This window comes from Solanum lycopersicum, chromosome 6, assembly GCF_036512215.1.
Source record: "Solanum lycopersicum chromosome 6, SLM_r2.1".
NCBI classification, from domain to species: domain Eukaryota; kingdom Viridiplantae; phylum Streptophyta; class Magnoliopsida; order Solanales; family Solanaceae; genus Solanum; species Solanum lycopersicum.
In genome coordinates, this window is record NC_090805.1 from 46,535,361 (window position 1) to 46,553,735 (window position 18,375).

General features: G+C 35.2%; 1 protein-coding gene across 9 annotated transcripts; it reads left to right on the plus strand.

The window, feature by feature from the left end:
• Window positions 1-232: 232 nt before the first annotated feature.
• On the plus strand, window positions 233-16,618 carry LOC101252891 (protein MICRORCHIDIA 6-like). Of its 9 annotated transcripts, none has more exons than XM_010324241.4 (21): window positions 233-413; window positions 2,404-2,559; window positions 3,429-3,724; window positions 3,965-4,039; window positions 4,157-4,191; window positions 6,301-6,379; window positions 6,485-6,574; window positions 6,652-6,727; window positions 8,894-8,972; window positions 10,131-10,259; window positions 11,671-11,769; window positions 11,862-11,960; window positions 12,050-12,196; window positions 12,675-12,767; window positions 13,418-13,472; window positions 13,585-13,696; window positions 13,991-14,079; window positions 14,536-14,642; window positions 14,800-14,879; window positions 15,858-15,900; window positions 16,069-16,618. In XM_010324241.4, exons 3-21 carry the CDS (start codon window positions 3,520-3,522, stop codon window positions 16,180-16,182), a joined length of 1,806 nt encoding a protein of 601 aa, XP_010322543.1. In that variant the 5' UTR covers window positions 233-413; window positions 2,404-2,559; window positions 3,429-3,519; the 3' UTR covers window positions 16,183-16,618. The 9 variants fall into 9 exon arrangements, with proteins under 9 accessions (XP_010322543.1, XP_010322544.1, XP_025887107.1 ...); XM_010324242.4 differs by having other exon boundaries at window positions 3,442-3,724; XM_026031322.2 differs by lacking the exon at window positions 10,131-10,259.
• Window positions 16,619-18,375: the final 1,757 nt, after the last annotated feature.

Consider the following 18,375-nt stretch of genomic DNA (forward strand, 5'->3'; position numbering starts at 1 on the left):
AGACTGAGTAAACGCTTATCACCTGTTATGTTCAGGACGATGTTTCACCAGCAGTCACTCACTATGAAGTTGTTAGTGAAAAGTCAATTTTGGTGCTGATATTAGTACTAGGTTGGACTAGAAGTCTTATATGAAGTGAGGGTATAAATGTACTTTTATAATTGAAGTTGCTTCTTTCTCAAGCTACATTTCACATTTCTTATAAAATAATTATAAAAAGCACCTTTTGCCTAGAAATTCTAACCCATCCCCTTTTTTTCCCCTTTTCCTTATTAGCCCCATTTTTGTTGCCTTAAAACTTCTCAAATTACCTTTTCCCCAATTTCAAACCTAAAATGTTAGATTAAGGCTAAAATTTAGCCTAATCTTCTCAAAATTCTTAGTGATTGGGCACAAACTAAGTAACTAGTAAGGTATGTACTTTACATTGATAACTGTTCAAGAGGTAAATGTGATTTTTTTGCATGTTTGGTTCCATATTAGATTTTGGTTTGTTGAACTTGCCCTAATTGAGAAGTATTGCTTCTCTATGAGATGCATGGTAACTTGATTTGGTGAAATGTAACATAGTATTCAGTGTGACAGTCAAGGTGCATTTAAGTTGGCTAATACCCTAACTCTTATCAAGCAAAAAGTAGGTTTGTGTGAGCTTATATGAAAAGCCTCATGAATATGTGAAGAGAAGTGATGAGGAAGAAGTGTAGTGACTTTGAAGCTCTATAGTTGCTAACATTTAGGTTTTTCTTTTATATGCATGTGTGTGTATATCAACTCCCAGCCAAGAGGAGGTTCCTTTGAGAGCTTTGAGTCCAATTATGAGGTTAAAAGTTCGAGTGAACCTGTTTGGATTGACTTATTTTAAGTGTCTTAAGCCAAAATAGCTTTTAAACACTTTTATGATGTTTGGGTAAAGAAAAAAGTGTTTTAAAACAATTGTTTTAAGCCAAAAAGATAAAAATAAGCCAAAAGCATAAGTTTAATTCCTAACTTTTGACTTATAAGCCCATTTAAACAAGTTCTAAGGGAGGAAGGAAGTGCAAACAATTGTTGTTCCTAAGGGGGGATTGGGATTTGGATTTTCGAGTGAATTGTCTACCATGATTGGAATAAAAAGGGGGATAAATGAAATTAACGCATTGTTGCATAAATTGTTGTTCAAGTACTTTGCAAACAACGTATAAGAGTGTCTTATTTATAATAGAATGAGTTTTGAACAAGTTGGAACTACTAGATTTCTATCTTAATCTTTAAAGCCCCTAAAAAATAACTTCCTTACTTTGATATTAAATGACACTCATTCCTTGTTAGTCTATTTCATAAAAATGGCCCTTTTTTATATTTGCAAAGTCATTAACTTTAAATTTTGTTTTACTCTTAGGTTTTGTTTGGTACGTGTTCCAATTTTCTCATATTTGGTTGGTCAAAATTGTTTGAAAAATATTTCATCTACAAAAATAAGTTCTTTAAAAATGACTTTCTTAATGGAAATAGGATAAACAAGTTCCATAGGTAACATAACGTGCTCGTCGTCTTCTCCCATTCATCCAATGTCCCGAAGCTCCGCCCTTTGACCATTCCACTCCTGCCACCCCAAATCCCTACTCCCCACCCTGTCCCATCTCACAGTTTTGCTAGATTACATATAAATGTTCTTGGGATAATATTTTTGGCTTACTTACCAAACACTTAAAAGTAAGGAAGAAACCACTTGTTTTCCAAGAAAACAACTTCTAGGAAAACATATTCCTTCATACCAAACACATTCTCAATGACATGCTCCTTTATTAGTTATAGAAATGTCAATTAATTCACAAGTTCTAGTGGTACGTTTGATATGTATGGAACTTTTTATATTGAACTCCTTGATATTCAAACACTGTCATATAAACTAAAATGGTGGGGGTAGGATTGATGGTATCTTTCGCTTTTGAAGAGATAAGATTTTCTCTGAACTGTAGATTGTTTCTTCCGTAAGATAAAGAAGAACATAAAAAGTACTCCCTCTATCCAAATTTATGACACTCCCTTTCTAGTCTGTCCAAAAAGAATTGACACAGTTCCTTATATTTTACCGATGTTGGGTCCCACTTATTTGACAAAAAACCCACAAAGGTGTACTTTCTTATTTAGAAATTCATTTATTTTAAGGGTGGGTTTGAAACATTACAGAGTCTTCCTAGTTTTCTTAATATCTAATAAAATTACATCACATAAATTGGGATAGAGGGAGTAGAAGATAATGATAAAGATCTCGTCACAATGTACATAAGGTGTTGGCGTAATTTGCTGTTTGGATTTTTGAATGACAAGTCAACCTGGAAAAGATTTACTTCCTCTCTGCCTCCAGCTTATGCGTATTTTGCCAGTTGTCTTTACTAATGTTCGTCTCTCTACCTTTACTAGGTAGGGTAAGACTGCATTCATACCACCCTCTCCAGACTGCACTTGTGGGAGTGTGTTGGGTTTGTTGCTTAACTAATATTGGATGGACTTTGTGAAACTAAATAAAGTGAAGTTTTAGTGCTTGCTGAAAAGCTGGCTGCAGTGGTGGAGCTAAAGGTGAGGAAGGAAGCGGTTTCAATTGAATCCCGTTTATCCGGAATTTACAGTGTGCTAGTAGTGTATAAAAATATGTGGTCTTTTGTATATATGACTGGTGAATCCCTTGGCATAAAAGAACTTTCTAGATATAGTTTTTTTTTTTGTTTCGTTTTTTCATTTCTTTGAATCCTTTGTTAGGATTCTGGCTCCAACAGTTAGTAAGCAACTGGTTGTTGTATCTCTTTCGTGCTTTAGGCCCTATATAATGCTCATTACTAGTTCACAAAATAGTCTTTAGTTCATCTTGTCCCTTTGAATGAAATTCTAGATGTACAAATTGCAACTTCCCTGCTAAAAATTAAACAAGTTTAGGTGTGTTACAGGCATGGACGTGGAAATACAGACACTAGTCCCCTGGTCTAGTATAGTTGGGCTTTAACTTAGGTGTGTTACAGGCATGGACGTGGAAATACAGACACTAGTCCCCTGGTCTAGTATAGTTGGGCTTTAACTTACAGGACTTCCTGTGTAAGAATAGTATATGCATGTGTGAAGAGTTTCCTCTAAGAATGTTCTTTTGTTTTTTTTGTCTCCAGACATCTCTGAAATTTTTGTTCGCCTTGTCTTTAAAGCTAAGTTGCTCGGACTCTTTGAATATGCTGCCGCACTCGTGTTGGATCCTCCAAAAATGCACTATTTTTGAATGATCTAATACCTGAGGACATTTTTGAAGAGTCCGAGCAACATAACTTTAATGTCCTTTGCAGGTCACCTTCTAGCTTTAAAATCCTTATTCCTGACTTTTGTTTGTGGAATATTTTATTTTCAGTCATTTAATTCCTTTTACAATCCATATGGAGTTTGACAAACATTATTGACTTTTTCAGCATGATCCTGCAGGGGTGGATAGGCTCCTAAATTTTGGCAGTTGGTTTTGAAGGTCATGCAACTGAAGGAATACCAAGAAACTGAATTATTATGCTACCAGAATACCAAGCCAGTAGTCGAAGGCAAGATGTTGAAAGCATCGGACATAGTGGAACCACTCTATTGGAGAAAGAACACTCTCCAATTGATGCCTCAACCCTCTCTATGTCACCTATATGTCCAGCACCTCTTTGCCGCCAGTTTTGGAGAGCTGGGAACTATGATTCTGGGCTTATTTACAAGTCGTCCTCTAGAAGTATTCTTCTCTCAAGATGCTTTGATGATGTTCTAGATTATATTAATGACGTGTCTGACAGTGATTGCCTACTGCTTTTAAATGATTTGAAGTGATACTTTCACCTATTTTCTTTTTTTTCCTGCTAGTTAAAATATGTATGTGAGGCTTCATGTCCACTAACTCACCAACTGATTCTGGGTCAAGTATGCATTTTACATCTCCATTATCTGTTATCTGACTTGTGGTCTCTTTTGGAAGATGGGACTAGTTTCCTGCATGTTCACCCAAAGTTCCTTCACTCAAATGCCACTTCACATAAATGGGCATTTGGGGGTATGTATTCTTGTCAATGCCTTAGCCTACATTGCTTGAAGAGCGTAGACATATCACAAGTAGCCACCCAACAGAATTTCTGACTTTCACTTGCTTTCCTTGTGTTGTATTTTGTAGCCATAGCTGAACTGCTTGACAACGCTGTTGATGAGGTAAATTGCTGCTCTAGCTTCTTAGTTTTTTTCTCTGTTTTGTTTCCTTTTTGGTCATGAAATCATGAAACTCCCTTTAATTTTCGCTGTGCTGGGGAAAAATTGCCAACATACATAGTATATGGATGTTATTCTTGTTGTGAAGTCTTCATGCTCTTATCTACTGAACCCTATTTTTGTTAGAAGTCCTAATTGTGATGTCCTTGACCTACTTTTTCATTTGAAAAACCTAAAGTGAAACATCTATATTTAACCTATATTGTCACTCCGTTTGATCGGAATTTTAAGTTCGTTGATGTAGAGCAAAAGGACATGGGGTAAATTAAAGCTAGCTCATGAGGTGAGAGTTGCCAATACCACATAAGGAGACAAGAGTCTGTTCCAATGTGGTACATTCTAACTTCCCCACTGTACGCCAAGGTTGGGGTATTTGAAGCGTAGACGATATAATGTATGGCGCAAACATTGGGTAAACTAACAATAGGGATGAGTCTGGTTATGATACCGTATAAAAGAAAATAAATCTAGGGTCTAACCTGACCCCCAAAACTAGCTAATGAAATGAGGATTGCCTAAGACCATATTAAGGAGACAATAATCCATTCTGCTCAACATTTGGAAATTCTAACTGTTGACATGAGTAGCAATGTAAGATAATGTGATATAATTCTAGTGAGTTAATTCTAGTCTAGTAAATTAACTCCTTTTTCAAGGCTCTTCCCTTTTTTTGATGGCGAATCTTGATTGACTGACACTAGGTACCAATTGCATAGGCAATCTCTTTTCTTATGAGAACCACAAATCATTCTCATGAATAAGCTTTACTCTTCCTTAAGGAGATGGGGAGGCAATAGGTCCTGAGCAGCTTTAACCTACTGTACTATGCCTATGTGATGAGCTTGTCTTTTGGTTAAGGCCTGTTTGTATTATATTAAGATTAAGAGAAGATGTTTGAAACAAAATATTAAGATATTGTATTAAGATCTAAATACTATAACTAAAGATCATTCATGACCCGTTGGCCATGAGAATTTCACTTTTTACAGGAAATTTATTTCACTTAATTTGAAAATCAGTATTTGGCCATAAAAATTTCAATACAACTTGATGTTGTACTTGAAATTTAGAAAACACCAAAAACCCTGATTTCACCTTTTCTTCACTGTATAAATTTTTATTTTTCAAATTTACCCTAAATTTTTTATTTTATAAAATAACTCATTTGAATTATATTTATGTTCAAGCCATATTTCATGTTCTTTAAATAAAATTCAAAATCTAAATACTAAAAAGTATGGCCAAACACAACTCCAGCTCCAACTCCCAACACCAACTTAGAGAACTCCAAATAAAGTGATTTTTTTTTGTTCTAATGGCTAAACGCCCACTTATTTTTTTGACATTGAAATGCATAAATTTTTAATAATTATGAAATTCAAACAAAACACGGCTTAATCTAATACTATTTTAACTTTTTTTTTAAAAAAAAACTATGTGTAGTTGATAGTAGGGATAGGCATATTGATGGTTGTGGCGGCTGATGACAGTGGTGGATGGCGATGGTGGTTGCGTATAGTATATAGTGGTTGATGGTAGTAGTGGTGCTGATGGTGGTGATTGTTTGCAATGACGGATGATTGTTGTGGTAATGATAGTTGGTGGTGATGGTTGTAAATGGTTGCTAGTAGTGAGGCTGATTGTAGTTATTGAAGGCAGTGGTGGCTGTGGATGGTGGGTGGCTGTTATTGCTGCAGTAATAGTTGATAGTGGTGAGTGGCGATAGTGGTGGCGGTGGCCGGTGGCTAGAGGTGAACTGGCATCTTTGTAAATACTTGAATGAATAGCATAGTAATGATAATAAGACTTTGTTATAGGTCTTAATCATTCTGTTCTATAAAGACCCAATAAATGGTCGTAAATAAAAAAATATATGTTCTTTTATGTGTGCGCCTCTCAATTCAATTAGCGATCTCTTTTATCGTTCGCATTAGATGAAATATCAGGGCTTATAATCAGTCTAAAATGTGATAATAATGTAACTCATGGAACTCATGCATTTGGGTAATGTGCTTACTATTTTTATTTTTGATGTCTCATTGATGGTGACAGATACAAAATGGGGCCACCTACGCCATTATAGATAAAATGTTAAATCCGAAGGATGGAACTTCAGCTTTGTTAATTCAAGGTATTCCACATCTTTCTGTTTTTCTTTGTTTGTGATTGTGAATTTTGTACTTCTTGTTGAACAACTGTTGGTACGAGATTGTGACTGTCTCTGATATTCTACTAGATGATGGTGGTGGAATGGACCAGGAAGCCATGCGATGCTGTCTGAGTTTTGGATTTTCAGATAAGAAGTCCAAATCAGCCATTGGACAATGTATGGATATTAAGTAATTATTGCTACTTTCTTGCTCTCCCATTTCTTTTAATAAAAGTATTACACCTCCTTTTCAGATGGAAACGGTTTTAAGACAAGTTCGATGAGACTTGGGGCTGACGTTGTTGTCTTCAGCCGCTGTATGAAGAACAGGTTTGATACCAGTGAACTATAATTGCACGTGCTGTATACTTTTTTTTCTTTTGACCTGAGAGAACTTTACACTATTGAGCAGTCAATAGTGTGGCGTGTCTCTTCCTTTAGGTTATGCAGTTAGTTGGAGAGATATGCTGATGTATCTCTACACAGCATTGCAACTTTGTATAATAGGCGTTTATGGTCTTGTGTTCGACATAATAATGTTGATTTCTGACTTGTTCAAGTGAAGGAAGAAGCTTCCTACTTGTGCTCCTTGAAGGAGTTGAAATTAGGGGGTAGTATTTTGCTTTCAACTGCTTGTTAGTTTGGTTTGATCTGTTACTGGTTTAAGGGTTGTTATTAAAACCACCATTTCACCTCTTAGAGCGATGGAAGTAATGTGAAGCAAGGAGTAATCCTTCATGGGTGAACTCATACACGCTTCAAAGAAGTGTGCACTTCAAATAATGATGCACAAATGATCTCAACAAGAAGGCGATCTATTTCTTAAATTGTAGTTATCTTAATTGCAATTTGATTATTATTGTACGGAAAACAACTATTTTTATCTGACTTTGGCGAAATTCATTGATGTCTCACTCAAAGTTAGACACTTTTTTTGTCAATGATCAAATTGACATCTCTTCTTAGAGGAAGTGTGTGTGAAGTGCGAATGCTGCTGTTGTGTCAAACAAAAAAATAAGTGATCGACAAGTGTATAAAAAAAAGTAATTGTCACTTTGATTATTACTTTTTTCTTAAAGAAAAAGAGTACTCCCATCCCCGCCCCCCTCTTCTTCTTTTTTTTTTTTTTTTGAAACTGGTTATGTTGTATTCCTCAACATTAAGGATATGCTGTGGAGACGCTCAAAAGAGGAACCCCCCAAAAAAAAAGAGAAGGGGAGAAACTACTTACAGAGAGCCTAACAGATCTATCCCCCATTTCTTCTTCCAAGATTAGCCCCCTCTCCCTGCCAATGCTCGTCCCTTTGCTCCACCCGCCTCGTCCCCCTCTTCTCCGCTCCTCCTTCCCCTCCCTGCCTCTAGTCTTCTTTCAAAATCAACTCCCTGTTATTGTTCTTCTCCTTTCCCCCTCCACCCTTGCTGCGGATATGTTTATTTGGGTGAAAATATGTGGTGGATGTAATTTGTTAGGATGGTGGCCAGAGGGTGATATGCAAGCTATGGGCGTGGTTGGGTGGTGGCCAGAGGGTGTTGGTTTTGGGGCGAAGAAGTGGAGTTCACACGGAAAAAAATAATGTAAGGGTCTTCATGCGCCTGAGGTTGACTGGAAAATACAATTTTTGCTATTCAGCATGAGGGGTTCACGGTCACACTTCTGCCGAGAAGTGTCTTGTCATGGGTAAAGTTTAGGTGTTCTAAATGGTATTTGGTGTCAAAATAGAGTCTTTATACATGTATTTTACCTATTCTTATTTTGTAAGTTATGTGCTTTACTTCAACGAAGCATATACTTCACTTCTCGCTTTCCATTTCAAGCCGTCGGAGCCATGTCGCTTCTTTGTGCAAAACAAGAAAATTGGATTTAAGAGTTCCAGGACAAACTCTTTCACCAAATTAACTTGAGACCACATTGAAGTTTGTCATAAGTTTTAGGAATTAAAGGTATTGTTTTCTCTCTCGCTTGCTTCTTCTTATTTATCCGTTCTCTTTTTAGATATCTATTTTGCACTTGTGGAGAAGAAGTGAAAAAGAGGTTCACTGTCGAAGTGAGATTTATTTTGCTTTAGGATAACTCAACACAGGAAAGAATTTTCTTTTATAAAAAAGGTGAACGTACACTTTGAGATGCACTAGTCTCAGTAGAGATGTTACTCCTTCCACCTCAAAGTTTTCTTTTTGGAAAAAAAAAATTGAGATGGAGGGAGTAAGTATCTCTTCTTGGGAGTCTTGGGACTGGTAGCATTTAAAAAGCAGAAAGGATTGCTCTTTCTTCTCTTCCTTTGAATACCTAGGGGATGCCACTCTACCTTAGGCTATTCCTCCTTTGGAACATGGAGTTATTGTTTTCTTTTCTATTTCCTGAATGTTCAGTTTATGTAAGATACATATATCCATTCTAACAGTGAATGAAAGCAGCATCATTTTTGGTCCAGTGAGTTTCTGACTGTCTCTTTTGAACATTAACTTTTTATTTCTTTACATTGCTACTGTGAGCAGGAAATTGACGCAGAGTGTCGGTCTTCTCTCTTTTACATTTTTGACACGAGCAGGCCTTGACAGAATAGTGGTACCTATGGTGAGCCTTTTCATTTGCCTTTCAAAGCATTTTGGTGTAATCTATAAATAATTGGATTTGTTATTTGATCTACAAACATTTATTTATTCTGAAAATCCCATTCAGTCCCTTTTTTTCTCAAGACAGTCCCTTCCTTTTTTTATGTTCTCAGCACGCCTGCGACAACTTGAGCAGTGGTACTTGTGTATTTGTGGTTTCGTTGAATTCGTAAAATTTACCTTTAGAATGTAGGTGTAAGTTTTACCTTGTCCATATCCTTTTAAATTGTTTGGGATGCAATCTCTTATAGACTACCCTCGCCAATAGGAGTGGCTCGAGGGCAAGGCAAATGAAGTCATTGCCTTATGCCGCAAAAGTTAAAAGGCCCATGTACTAGTATATGCAATGTAATTTGTATAACAATTTGACAATCTTTAGAGATAAAAAAAAACAAAAGGATCAACTGGAATAACAAGGTTTAGCCATGTAATTTATTTGCTTCCTACTTTTGAGTCTATTTCATGTATTACTTCATTTACATGCAACTTGCATTACCAAAGTGAAAAAAGTTGTTTGCACGCAACAACAACAATCCCAGTGTAATCCCACATGTGGGGTCTAAGGAGGGTAGAGTGTACACATACCTTAACCCCTACCTTGAGAAGGTAGAGGCTGTTTCTGAAAGTTCCTCTGCTCAAAGAACGATAAAAAAGAGACATTAGCAACAAGCAGAAACAACATCAAGATAATAAGATAACCGAGGTTAAAGGAACAACATGTAGAAATAGAAATTGAAAAATAATGAAAAACAAGAACAATACTGGTACACAGGGAAAGGAAAAGAAATTTGCCCGACTACCTACTAAACCCTGTACCTTAATTTTCAACCTCCACATCCTCATATCAAGGTCATGTCCTCGATAAGCTGCAGTTGTGCCATATCCTGCCTAATCACTTCACTTTAATACTTCTTTGGCTTAGCCTCCCCTCCCTCCCTTAAGCCCATGACAACCAACCACTCACACCTCCTAACCGGGGCACATCTTATCCTCCTCAGGGTGAAGCCAAATTTGTAATTTGAGGAGGGAAATGATTGTAGAATGTTGAAAGTTGACCAACTCTTTAGTGGCTAGTCAGTTGCCAGTCAATTATTTTAACTTCTTTGCTCATATGATACAGATTGAATATGAGTTCATGTCAGCAACTAGCAAATGGACTTCAATCTGCAGTGAACAGCATTTTGTGAACAATCTCCCATTGTTGTTGCAGTGGTCTCCCTTTTCAACTGAGGAAGAGCTTCTTAAGCAAGTGAGTCTAGACCTGCATCAAATTTGCCTGTTCTTTTTTTTAAAAAAAATATTTTTAAGATGAAGTAATTGATTCCATACATGGCATCAACAAGATGAAAAGTAGTTGCAAAAGAGTGAGTACTAGTATGTTATCTCTAGTACACTATCATAGAGCAAACAAAATCTAAAAAGCTATCAGGGGAATCCACTGGGGACAAAAAAAAACCTTACTGTATAAATACAAAAGACATTTACTTTGAGCATAGATTGGCTAGTTGAGACTTGAGAGGGCATCAAAACATCTTCTATTTCTTTCGTTCATGATAGTCCAAAAAATGACATCTTGTATCATCTTCCAAATTCTTTTGATGGTGCTGTCAACTTTACAGTGGCTCCAGCATCAAAACTTCCCTGATAGTGTTAGCCATAACCATCTGAGGCCAAAAAGGGTGAGGAACATGTACCATAAGTCTGCAGCAGCCGGACACTGCAGAAACGGACGGCTATGAGTTTCTGCTTCTCTGTTGTACATGTGGCATCTATTCACTATCTAAATCTTCCTCCTTTTACAGTTGTCCTGTGTTAGATTGGCTTTATGCATTGCCCTTATTTATATTCCGTGTAATAATCCATGAAATTCAGATTTATCTTGTATTAGAAATTCTTCCATATACAGAACGTGTAATTAATTATAGTTATGCTGATGGTGTTTTGGTTATGTTAGAGTGATTTGACATGTAAGAGAGGGCTAGAGTGTGTGGAATAGCAAAAGGGCATGTGACTAGGGGAACATCTGGTGCATGAGTTAGAACATCTAAACACGTGCTTTCTTGTCATTATGAAAATGTGTTCTGGTTCTTCTTCCTTTGGTGCTTGAAAAATTCAGGATGTCATGGTGGGTTTGATACTCAGATTCTAGAGTCTATTTGAAACTGTTCACACTGAAAGTTGCCTTGGGCTAGTTACTTCACTATTCTATTCATGGACTGTCTTCATCTCTAAGCACTTCATCAGAATGAATGTTTAAATACTTACCTTATCCATTGACTAGCTGTCTTAGATTTAGGTGTTGGAGGGCCTGATTTTGTTACCGTTCTAAGTTTCCTGGATGGCTGAATCTATATTGATTAGATGAAACATTGTATTTTCTATATTCTCATGATATCGTTCTAGAGAATTTTCTATCTGAATGCTAAAGGAGAGTGTATAATATTGGAATTTGACATGTAAGAAAGAATAGAGGGGGGTTTGGGACTGGAAGGCATGTGAGCTGGGAATCTGTCATGAATAACTTAGAGATCCTATAAATTTTGTTGCAGAAGTCGTTCTGGATCTTAATATTCTGAGTTATGTCTATTTGATTCTTTTTATATGTGTTACTATTGTTGATATAACCTTTTTTTAGCCAACCATTTATTTTCCCTTCACAGTTTGATAGCATCGGTGATCATGGCACGAAGATCATAATCTACAATTTGTGGTTAAATGATGAAGGAGAAATGGAGCTCGACTTTTACTCAGACCCTGAGGTTTGATCTCTTCTTTCTAAATTAATTTTCGCATTTGAAATTTCTAGCATTGTTACTTACCATAATAGGATTACTTCTATTACAATAAGCAGGATATTCGTATCTCTTGTGATGCAGAAAGTGGTAAAAGTTGTTCCCGTATGTCAGTAAGTGACCTGCATCTTGCCAACACTCTTCGATATTCACTCCGAGTAAGTTCTTTAATGATCAAGATGCACTTGAAGTTTCTTCATTCAAGGAGATCCCTACTTTCTAACTCTTTTGTGTTCTCTTTTAACAGGCATATTTATCTATCTTGTACTTGCGAATCCCAGAAAACTTTTGCATATGGCTGTGTGGGAAGATTGTCGAGTATCATAACATTGCTAGTGATCTCAAGTATCGAGAATTTATCTTGTACAAACCACAGAACGGTGGATGTGAAGAGGTTTCCACTAGTTTGTCTTTGATATGAGAGAACTTGGTCAAACATACTGTAAATCATTGACAACATTGACCGGAGCCTGCTCTTTTCCTCTATTTATTTTCCAGAACACTAGATGCTCTTTTCCTCTATTTCATTTGTCAGAACCATGCGCTTCCTGCTGACCATCGGGGAATTCTCGGTTATGAAAAAAATAGGGACTTTATATTGTTCATTTATTCTTTTAATCTGCTTATGATTGAAAGGAGGCCTATATAGCTACACATGCAACATATGTATAGATTTTTTTGAAACAAAATGTATAAACATGTAAAGGGGTAGCTTGAGTTAAAACATTAATAAAACTTCTCCGAAGGATAAAAAGGATAATTTGAGTAAAATAAATGGAGGACGTAATACTACTGTAGAAATGGTATTTTCGGAGAGCTACATAGTACAGTTTTTCTAAGATTCTTAAACTGTTATTTTCTGTTCTTTGCAGGGTTCCATCATTACTTCCATTGGTTTCCTAAAGGAAGCTCCACTGGTGAATATTCATGGTTTCAGTGTCTACTACAAGAATCGTTTGATACTGGTGTGTTTCCTCTATTCAATGTTTTGATTTTGTTAATGGTGCTTTGCCTTGTCTATCACCTTCAAAAATGTCCGCACTTCTTTTCAAGCCGGCTCACACTTTTTAAAAACAAATAGCTTTTGAGGTTGACTCTAGGACTTGATAATGACTGAAATTAATGAGTAAAATTGTAAATGGTAAAAATCCTACCTTTGTACCTACAAAATTATTTTGCATAGATATAAAGCTAGATGTTCAGTCCTTCGCCCCTTATTAGGAACCCAATAATCTGATGAAAAAATAAAATGAAAAAAAGAAAAGACGGAAAATGGGTAAGGACCTGATACATATGCTAGATAAGGAAATGGATTTCTAAATATAAACTGTTTGCTGCGGGTCTGAAAAAGTGTTTCAATATTGGTTCTGTTACACTCTTATGTATTCCTCTGTATACGTGACCTTTCCTTTAACATGCCTTTTGTAACCCTCAAATTTTCCTTTCATCTAATTTTTCCTCCACTTTTTGAAGTCTTATACTCTCCAACTAATGTTAAATGTATATTCTGCACTTAATCTGGTTTTGGGACAAGTGTATGATATGCGCGTTACAGACAAATGATCTTCAGAGCCTATATATTTTCTCTTGAAAGTTCCCATTCGTTTCTTTGCAGCCATTTTGGCATGTGGTAGTAGGCTTTTCTGTCAATAGAAGCAGAGGGGTTGTAGGTAAGCCTATGGAGCTTTTCTTTAAACATTTCTTTTGTACTTGTATGGTGTTCAATATTTTGGTCAATTACTGGCTGGAAAAGGTGCTAATTAATTTACTTCCCTTTTTTAGGTGTTCTAGAAGCAAATTTTATTAAGCCAACTCATAATAAACAGGACTTTGAGAAAACTCCCCTCTTTCACAAGCTTGAGCACCGATTAAAAGAGATGACATGGGAGTACTGGTAGGCTATTCTTTGAGTGAATTTGCCTACTAAGTTCTGTTTAGCACCCTGCTGAGGTGCTCTTATAATTAGAGCCAGTTCATCTAATTTCTGCACATGGATCATACACCTGTAAACTGTTGTTTAGGCACTGAACTGAATTCCTTATGTTCTTAGATAGCCTATTCTATGCACAGATTTTTATTTTCAGCAAGGAAATCTCAACTTTGTGCTTGTTTTTTTGTGTGATTCTCGGTAATTGAATTTTTATCTGATGCTTGAATGCTTCTATGCATTATTTTTGTTTTTTGACAGGGACCATCACTGTGGATTAATTGGTTATCATGCAACTAAACAGCTTCGTGCACCTTCTCAGGATTCACCACAATCTAGAAAGAAACATGGTACGCATCACCCCATTCCGATGAGAAAAACTAGGTCTTACACTGACATATTGTAATATGTCCAATTGGACATTTTTAAGTATTTGATCAGATTAGGGGGTATAGATGGAGACAGAAGAAAGTAACAATTCATATTAGTGTCTCCTGTCTTGCATGTATTGATAGATCCCATTTTCATGTACTTATATATGATTGTATCCATTGGACACACAGTATTGATGTATAAACTTCACTATGATCTCTTGAGGTTTGTTCAACTTGCATTTTACCTCCATTTGCTATAAAAATAGGTCTAACACTTGGCCACTTAACAAGCTAATCCTTGAGTTTGCACTATACATGCTAGCTATGTCAGTTCTTCGTTTTCCTCACAAAAGTGATGTTAAATGTTTTTATCAGCTCTAAACACTATTTGTCCTAAGCATCCTCTCATTTACTCTGTCTTGTGACTTACAGCAACCGCAAAAAGGAAAAACTGTGATCATCAAGTAGAACCTGAAATTTTGAAACAGAAGGTGGGATTAAGTGTAAATCTTCCTGATCCTGAGTCTATTCAAAATCCGGTTTGTGTCTTGAACTTTCCTCCACTTACTTTGACTTCATTAATTGGCTGTGAAATGTAGCATTATGTTCTACCACATCTTTATTGTCCTATAGAGCATTTGATGCCACATTTACTGCTACTGTTTTAATCTCTTTTTTGTGTTTAAATGAACATAGCATGCGACCACTATCACAAGTCCCTTGGAAGATCAAGAGATGGTCCTTCTCCTTAAAGAGAATAAAAGGCTCCATGCAAGGTAAGTTCACCATGTGTTGATTGACTTCTTATTCTGTCATAATTACCACCATGGCAGTGTTAGATTGGACGAGGAGTTTAATAAAGAATGGAATTTTTGACACAAGATAAATAACATAGAAGCAGTTTGTGTTTTTTAATGTCAAGTCTTTTTTTTTTTGGCTTTTATTGTCGTGTCATTAAGTGATAAATGAGAATGTTAAAGTAAACGACTTGTCAACAGTAAAAAGGTATCACAAAAATGAATAATGTTACTCCCTCTGTTTCATTTTGATGTCATGTCTCCTTTTTTTTTTTTTTTGATTTTTTGATTTTATTGTCATGTCATTATGTGATAAATGAGAATGTTAAAGTAAACGACCTGTCAATAGTAAAAAGGTATCACAAAAATGAAAAATGTTACTCCCTCTGTTTCATTTTGTGTTCATAGTTTGACTTTTGATACGACATCTTTTGAATTCGTGGTCTTAAACTAAGACGCATGAAGTATACAAAGTGTCTGTTATTTGAATCATGTGGTCTTAAACATGTTTTGTGAGATATTGTAATTAAAGAGTTATTAACAATAAAAAGTACTGTTCTCATTTAAACAGACCAAAAGGGAAGTAAGATACATAAATTTAAACAAATGGAATATATATAATACATAATGGAATGGAAGGAGTAGCATGATGATAGAATTCCAGACAAGGGGGGTTGCTCAGATGGTAAGCACCCTCCACCTTCAACCCTATGGTTTTAGGTTTGAGTCACCAAGAAAGCAAAATGGTAGGAGCTCCCGTGGAAAGTTATAGAAAGACGTGGTAGAATTCCAATTACAGCCGAACTTTAGGAAAGGGTACATGTACCTAAGTTCATAATTTCCAGCAGTTTGCATTCTCCCATGTGAAAAACCTCATTGAGTTGCAACTTGTTACATACTACCTGTTCAGATTCTCTTTTCTGAAGCTCCATTTCATGTGCTTTTTCTGTCTCTCAGATGCTTGGAAATTGAGAAGGAGGAAGAGGAATTTAATGCCAAGGTAATTTTAATAGAATTGCTTTACCTGCTATATTTTGATGTTTGAAAGACACATGCTATATGATTTGTAGCAGTTGAACAGCAGCATCTACTTTCAAGTTTTTGCTCTAGTATATTATGAAAGATCAGCTGGGAACATGTTATTATTATTATTATTTTATGTATGTAGGTGGCTTTGCTAAGGAAGGAACTAAAAGAAGAACAGCGTAGATATGCCCGCTTGCTAGTTCAATCAGCAGTGCTGGAGAACTCCAAGAGGGAGCATACCGTTATAATTGTATAGATAAGCTTGCTATAGTGCTTCTAAATCTTTTTGTAAATTTATATTTTTGGTTTACAAAAAAATTCCATGGCATGTGCTTGTTAGAATGGAGGGCTAATGATCTCTCCCATGTTGCCTGCCCTTTTTCAACTTCTGCCGGAGGAAGTTATTTCCGTTTTTGTCATAATGTGCTTAGGACAATGTTGTCTTGGCGCAATAGTAAAGTTGTAGTTATGTGACTAGAATGTCATGGTTCAAACCCCAATCATAGAAACAACTCTCGATATTATTTGGTCCTTGTGCATAGCGAGAGTTTAGTACACCAGGTAACTCTTTAGTTGTCGTGTTCATGTGTTAGAGAAGAAAAGTAAAGCAAAATTAGTGATCTTGGAAGTCATACAGGTGAGCTGGCTAATCTTATTTGGCTAAGTGAAATATATCTTTGTTTTTTATTGTCCATTTAGTTCATATGATTGTATATGAATATATTACTACAAATCAAAGTTAAAGGTGGAACAAAATACTACTACAAATCTAGAAGGAACTGAGAAAGAAACAAATATAGAAAAGCAATTGCAGCTAAAACAACAATAAGAAGGAAACTACAATAACAGAAGTTGATTAGCGGATGGATTTTACGAAAAAAGTTGTATATTTAGATATTTTGACTCTTTGTGGAATGTATTTGAGAAAATAATGTTTATATTAGTTATCAAACGATCCCAAATTAATTTTAAGATATGGAGTTTCCGTTACCTAGGAAAAATAATGGTAGTTTAGTTTTGTATCAACAAAGCATTGTCAAAGTTCTAAAATAAGTTATACATGTTAATCTTGATATTGATATATAAGGAAATTAATAAAGTACTATATTAAAAGCAAAACTAGTAAAATAACTTTATTTCGGTTATTGGTAAAAATTAAAATCAAATTAACTTAGTCGGTTTTAAAATTATCAGAATCAAATCAAATTAAATATAGTATATATTTATTGGTTTGGTTGTTATCGATTTTGATTCGCTTTGGTTGTTATTGGTTTTGGTCCGGTTTGGTTTGGTTATTCGGTTATTAACTATAGACAAAAATAAAAGAAACAATCCATTTAAAACATGAAAAAAGTGACAATAATTCATTTTAAAACAAAGATAGTCAGAATGACTGACATCATAAAACATTCAATCATTGAATTTATTCTTACTAAAGCTTCAAAATTCATTATTTTGGCCTAGAAGAAAGAGAGTGATATTTCCAATCTCATAAAGAATTGTCATTAACACACTCAGATACATGAAACTGATAAGATAAATATTTTCACCTTGGACATTTTATAGATTATAAATAAATTTTAATGAAAACACATATAAGATCTTAAAAATTGTTTATAAAAATAATATGGGGCAACTTTCACATATAGCAAATGTAAAATTCATAATTGTATGTTATAGCAAAATTTACATAATTCACTCCATAGCAAACATACAAATGTATAATTCGCTATACATATATAATTGAAGAGAATTGTATAAACGAAGTGTATAATATGAGAAAGAGAAAGAGAATTGGGCAGAGAATTGTATAAAACGAAGGGTATAAAATGAATCGTATAATTATAAGTGTATAGAATGATTATATACAATTTGAATTTGTATAAAACGAGAAAGAAAGAAAGACAAAAGAAACTGTACAGAGGAGTATTTTTATTTTATAATTATAAGTGTACAGGATGAAAATATATGTATTTGCATGTGTGTATACAATTTTCTCTCGCTTTATACTAACAGAAACACAATTTATACATTTTGATTATTTTGTATAAGCGAGAAAGATGAAGGTGGCAATCGAGATTAGAGAGAGCGGCGAGCGAGATCTGGGAGAGAGGAACAAAAATATATGTATTTATACAATTTCTTTTGCTCTATACAAATAGAAACAAATTTTATACACTTGTGTTTGTATAAAAGTGAGAGGAAGCGAGCAAGAGATGGAGCGAGAGAGGAGAGTGGCGAGCGAGCGTTTGAGGGAGAAAGGTGACTGACAAATAGTTTGCTATGAGATACAATTAAATCAAAGGGTGGTTATAGCAATTAATTTGAGTTATTAGTTTGTCATATACAATGTTCCCTAATCACGTATGTATATTAGCAAAATATATGTATATATTTGTCAGTTCAGTTTGGTTATTTATTTAATTTTTTCGAACAAAATCATAACCAA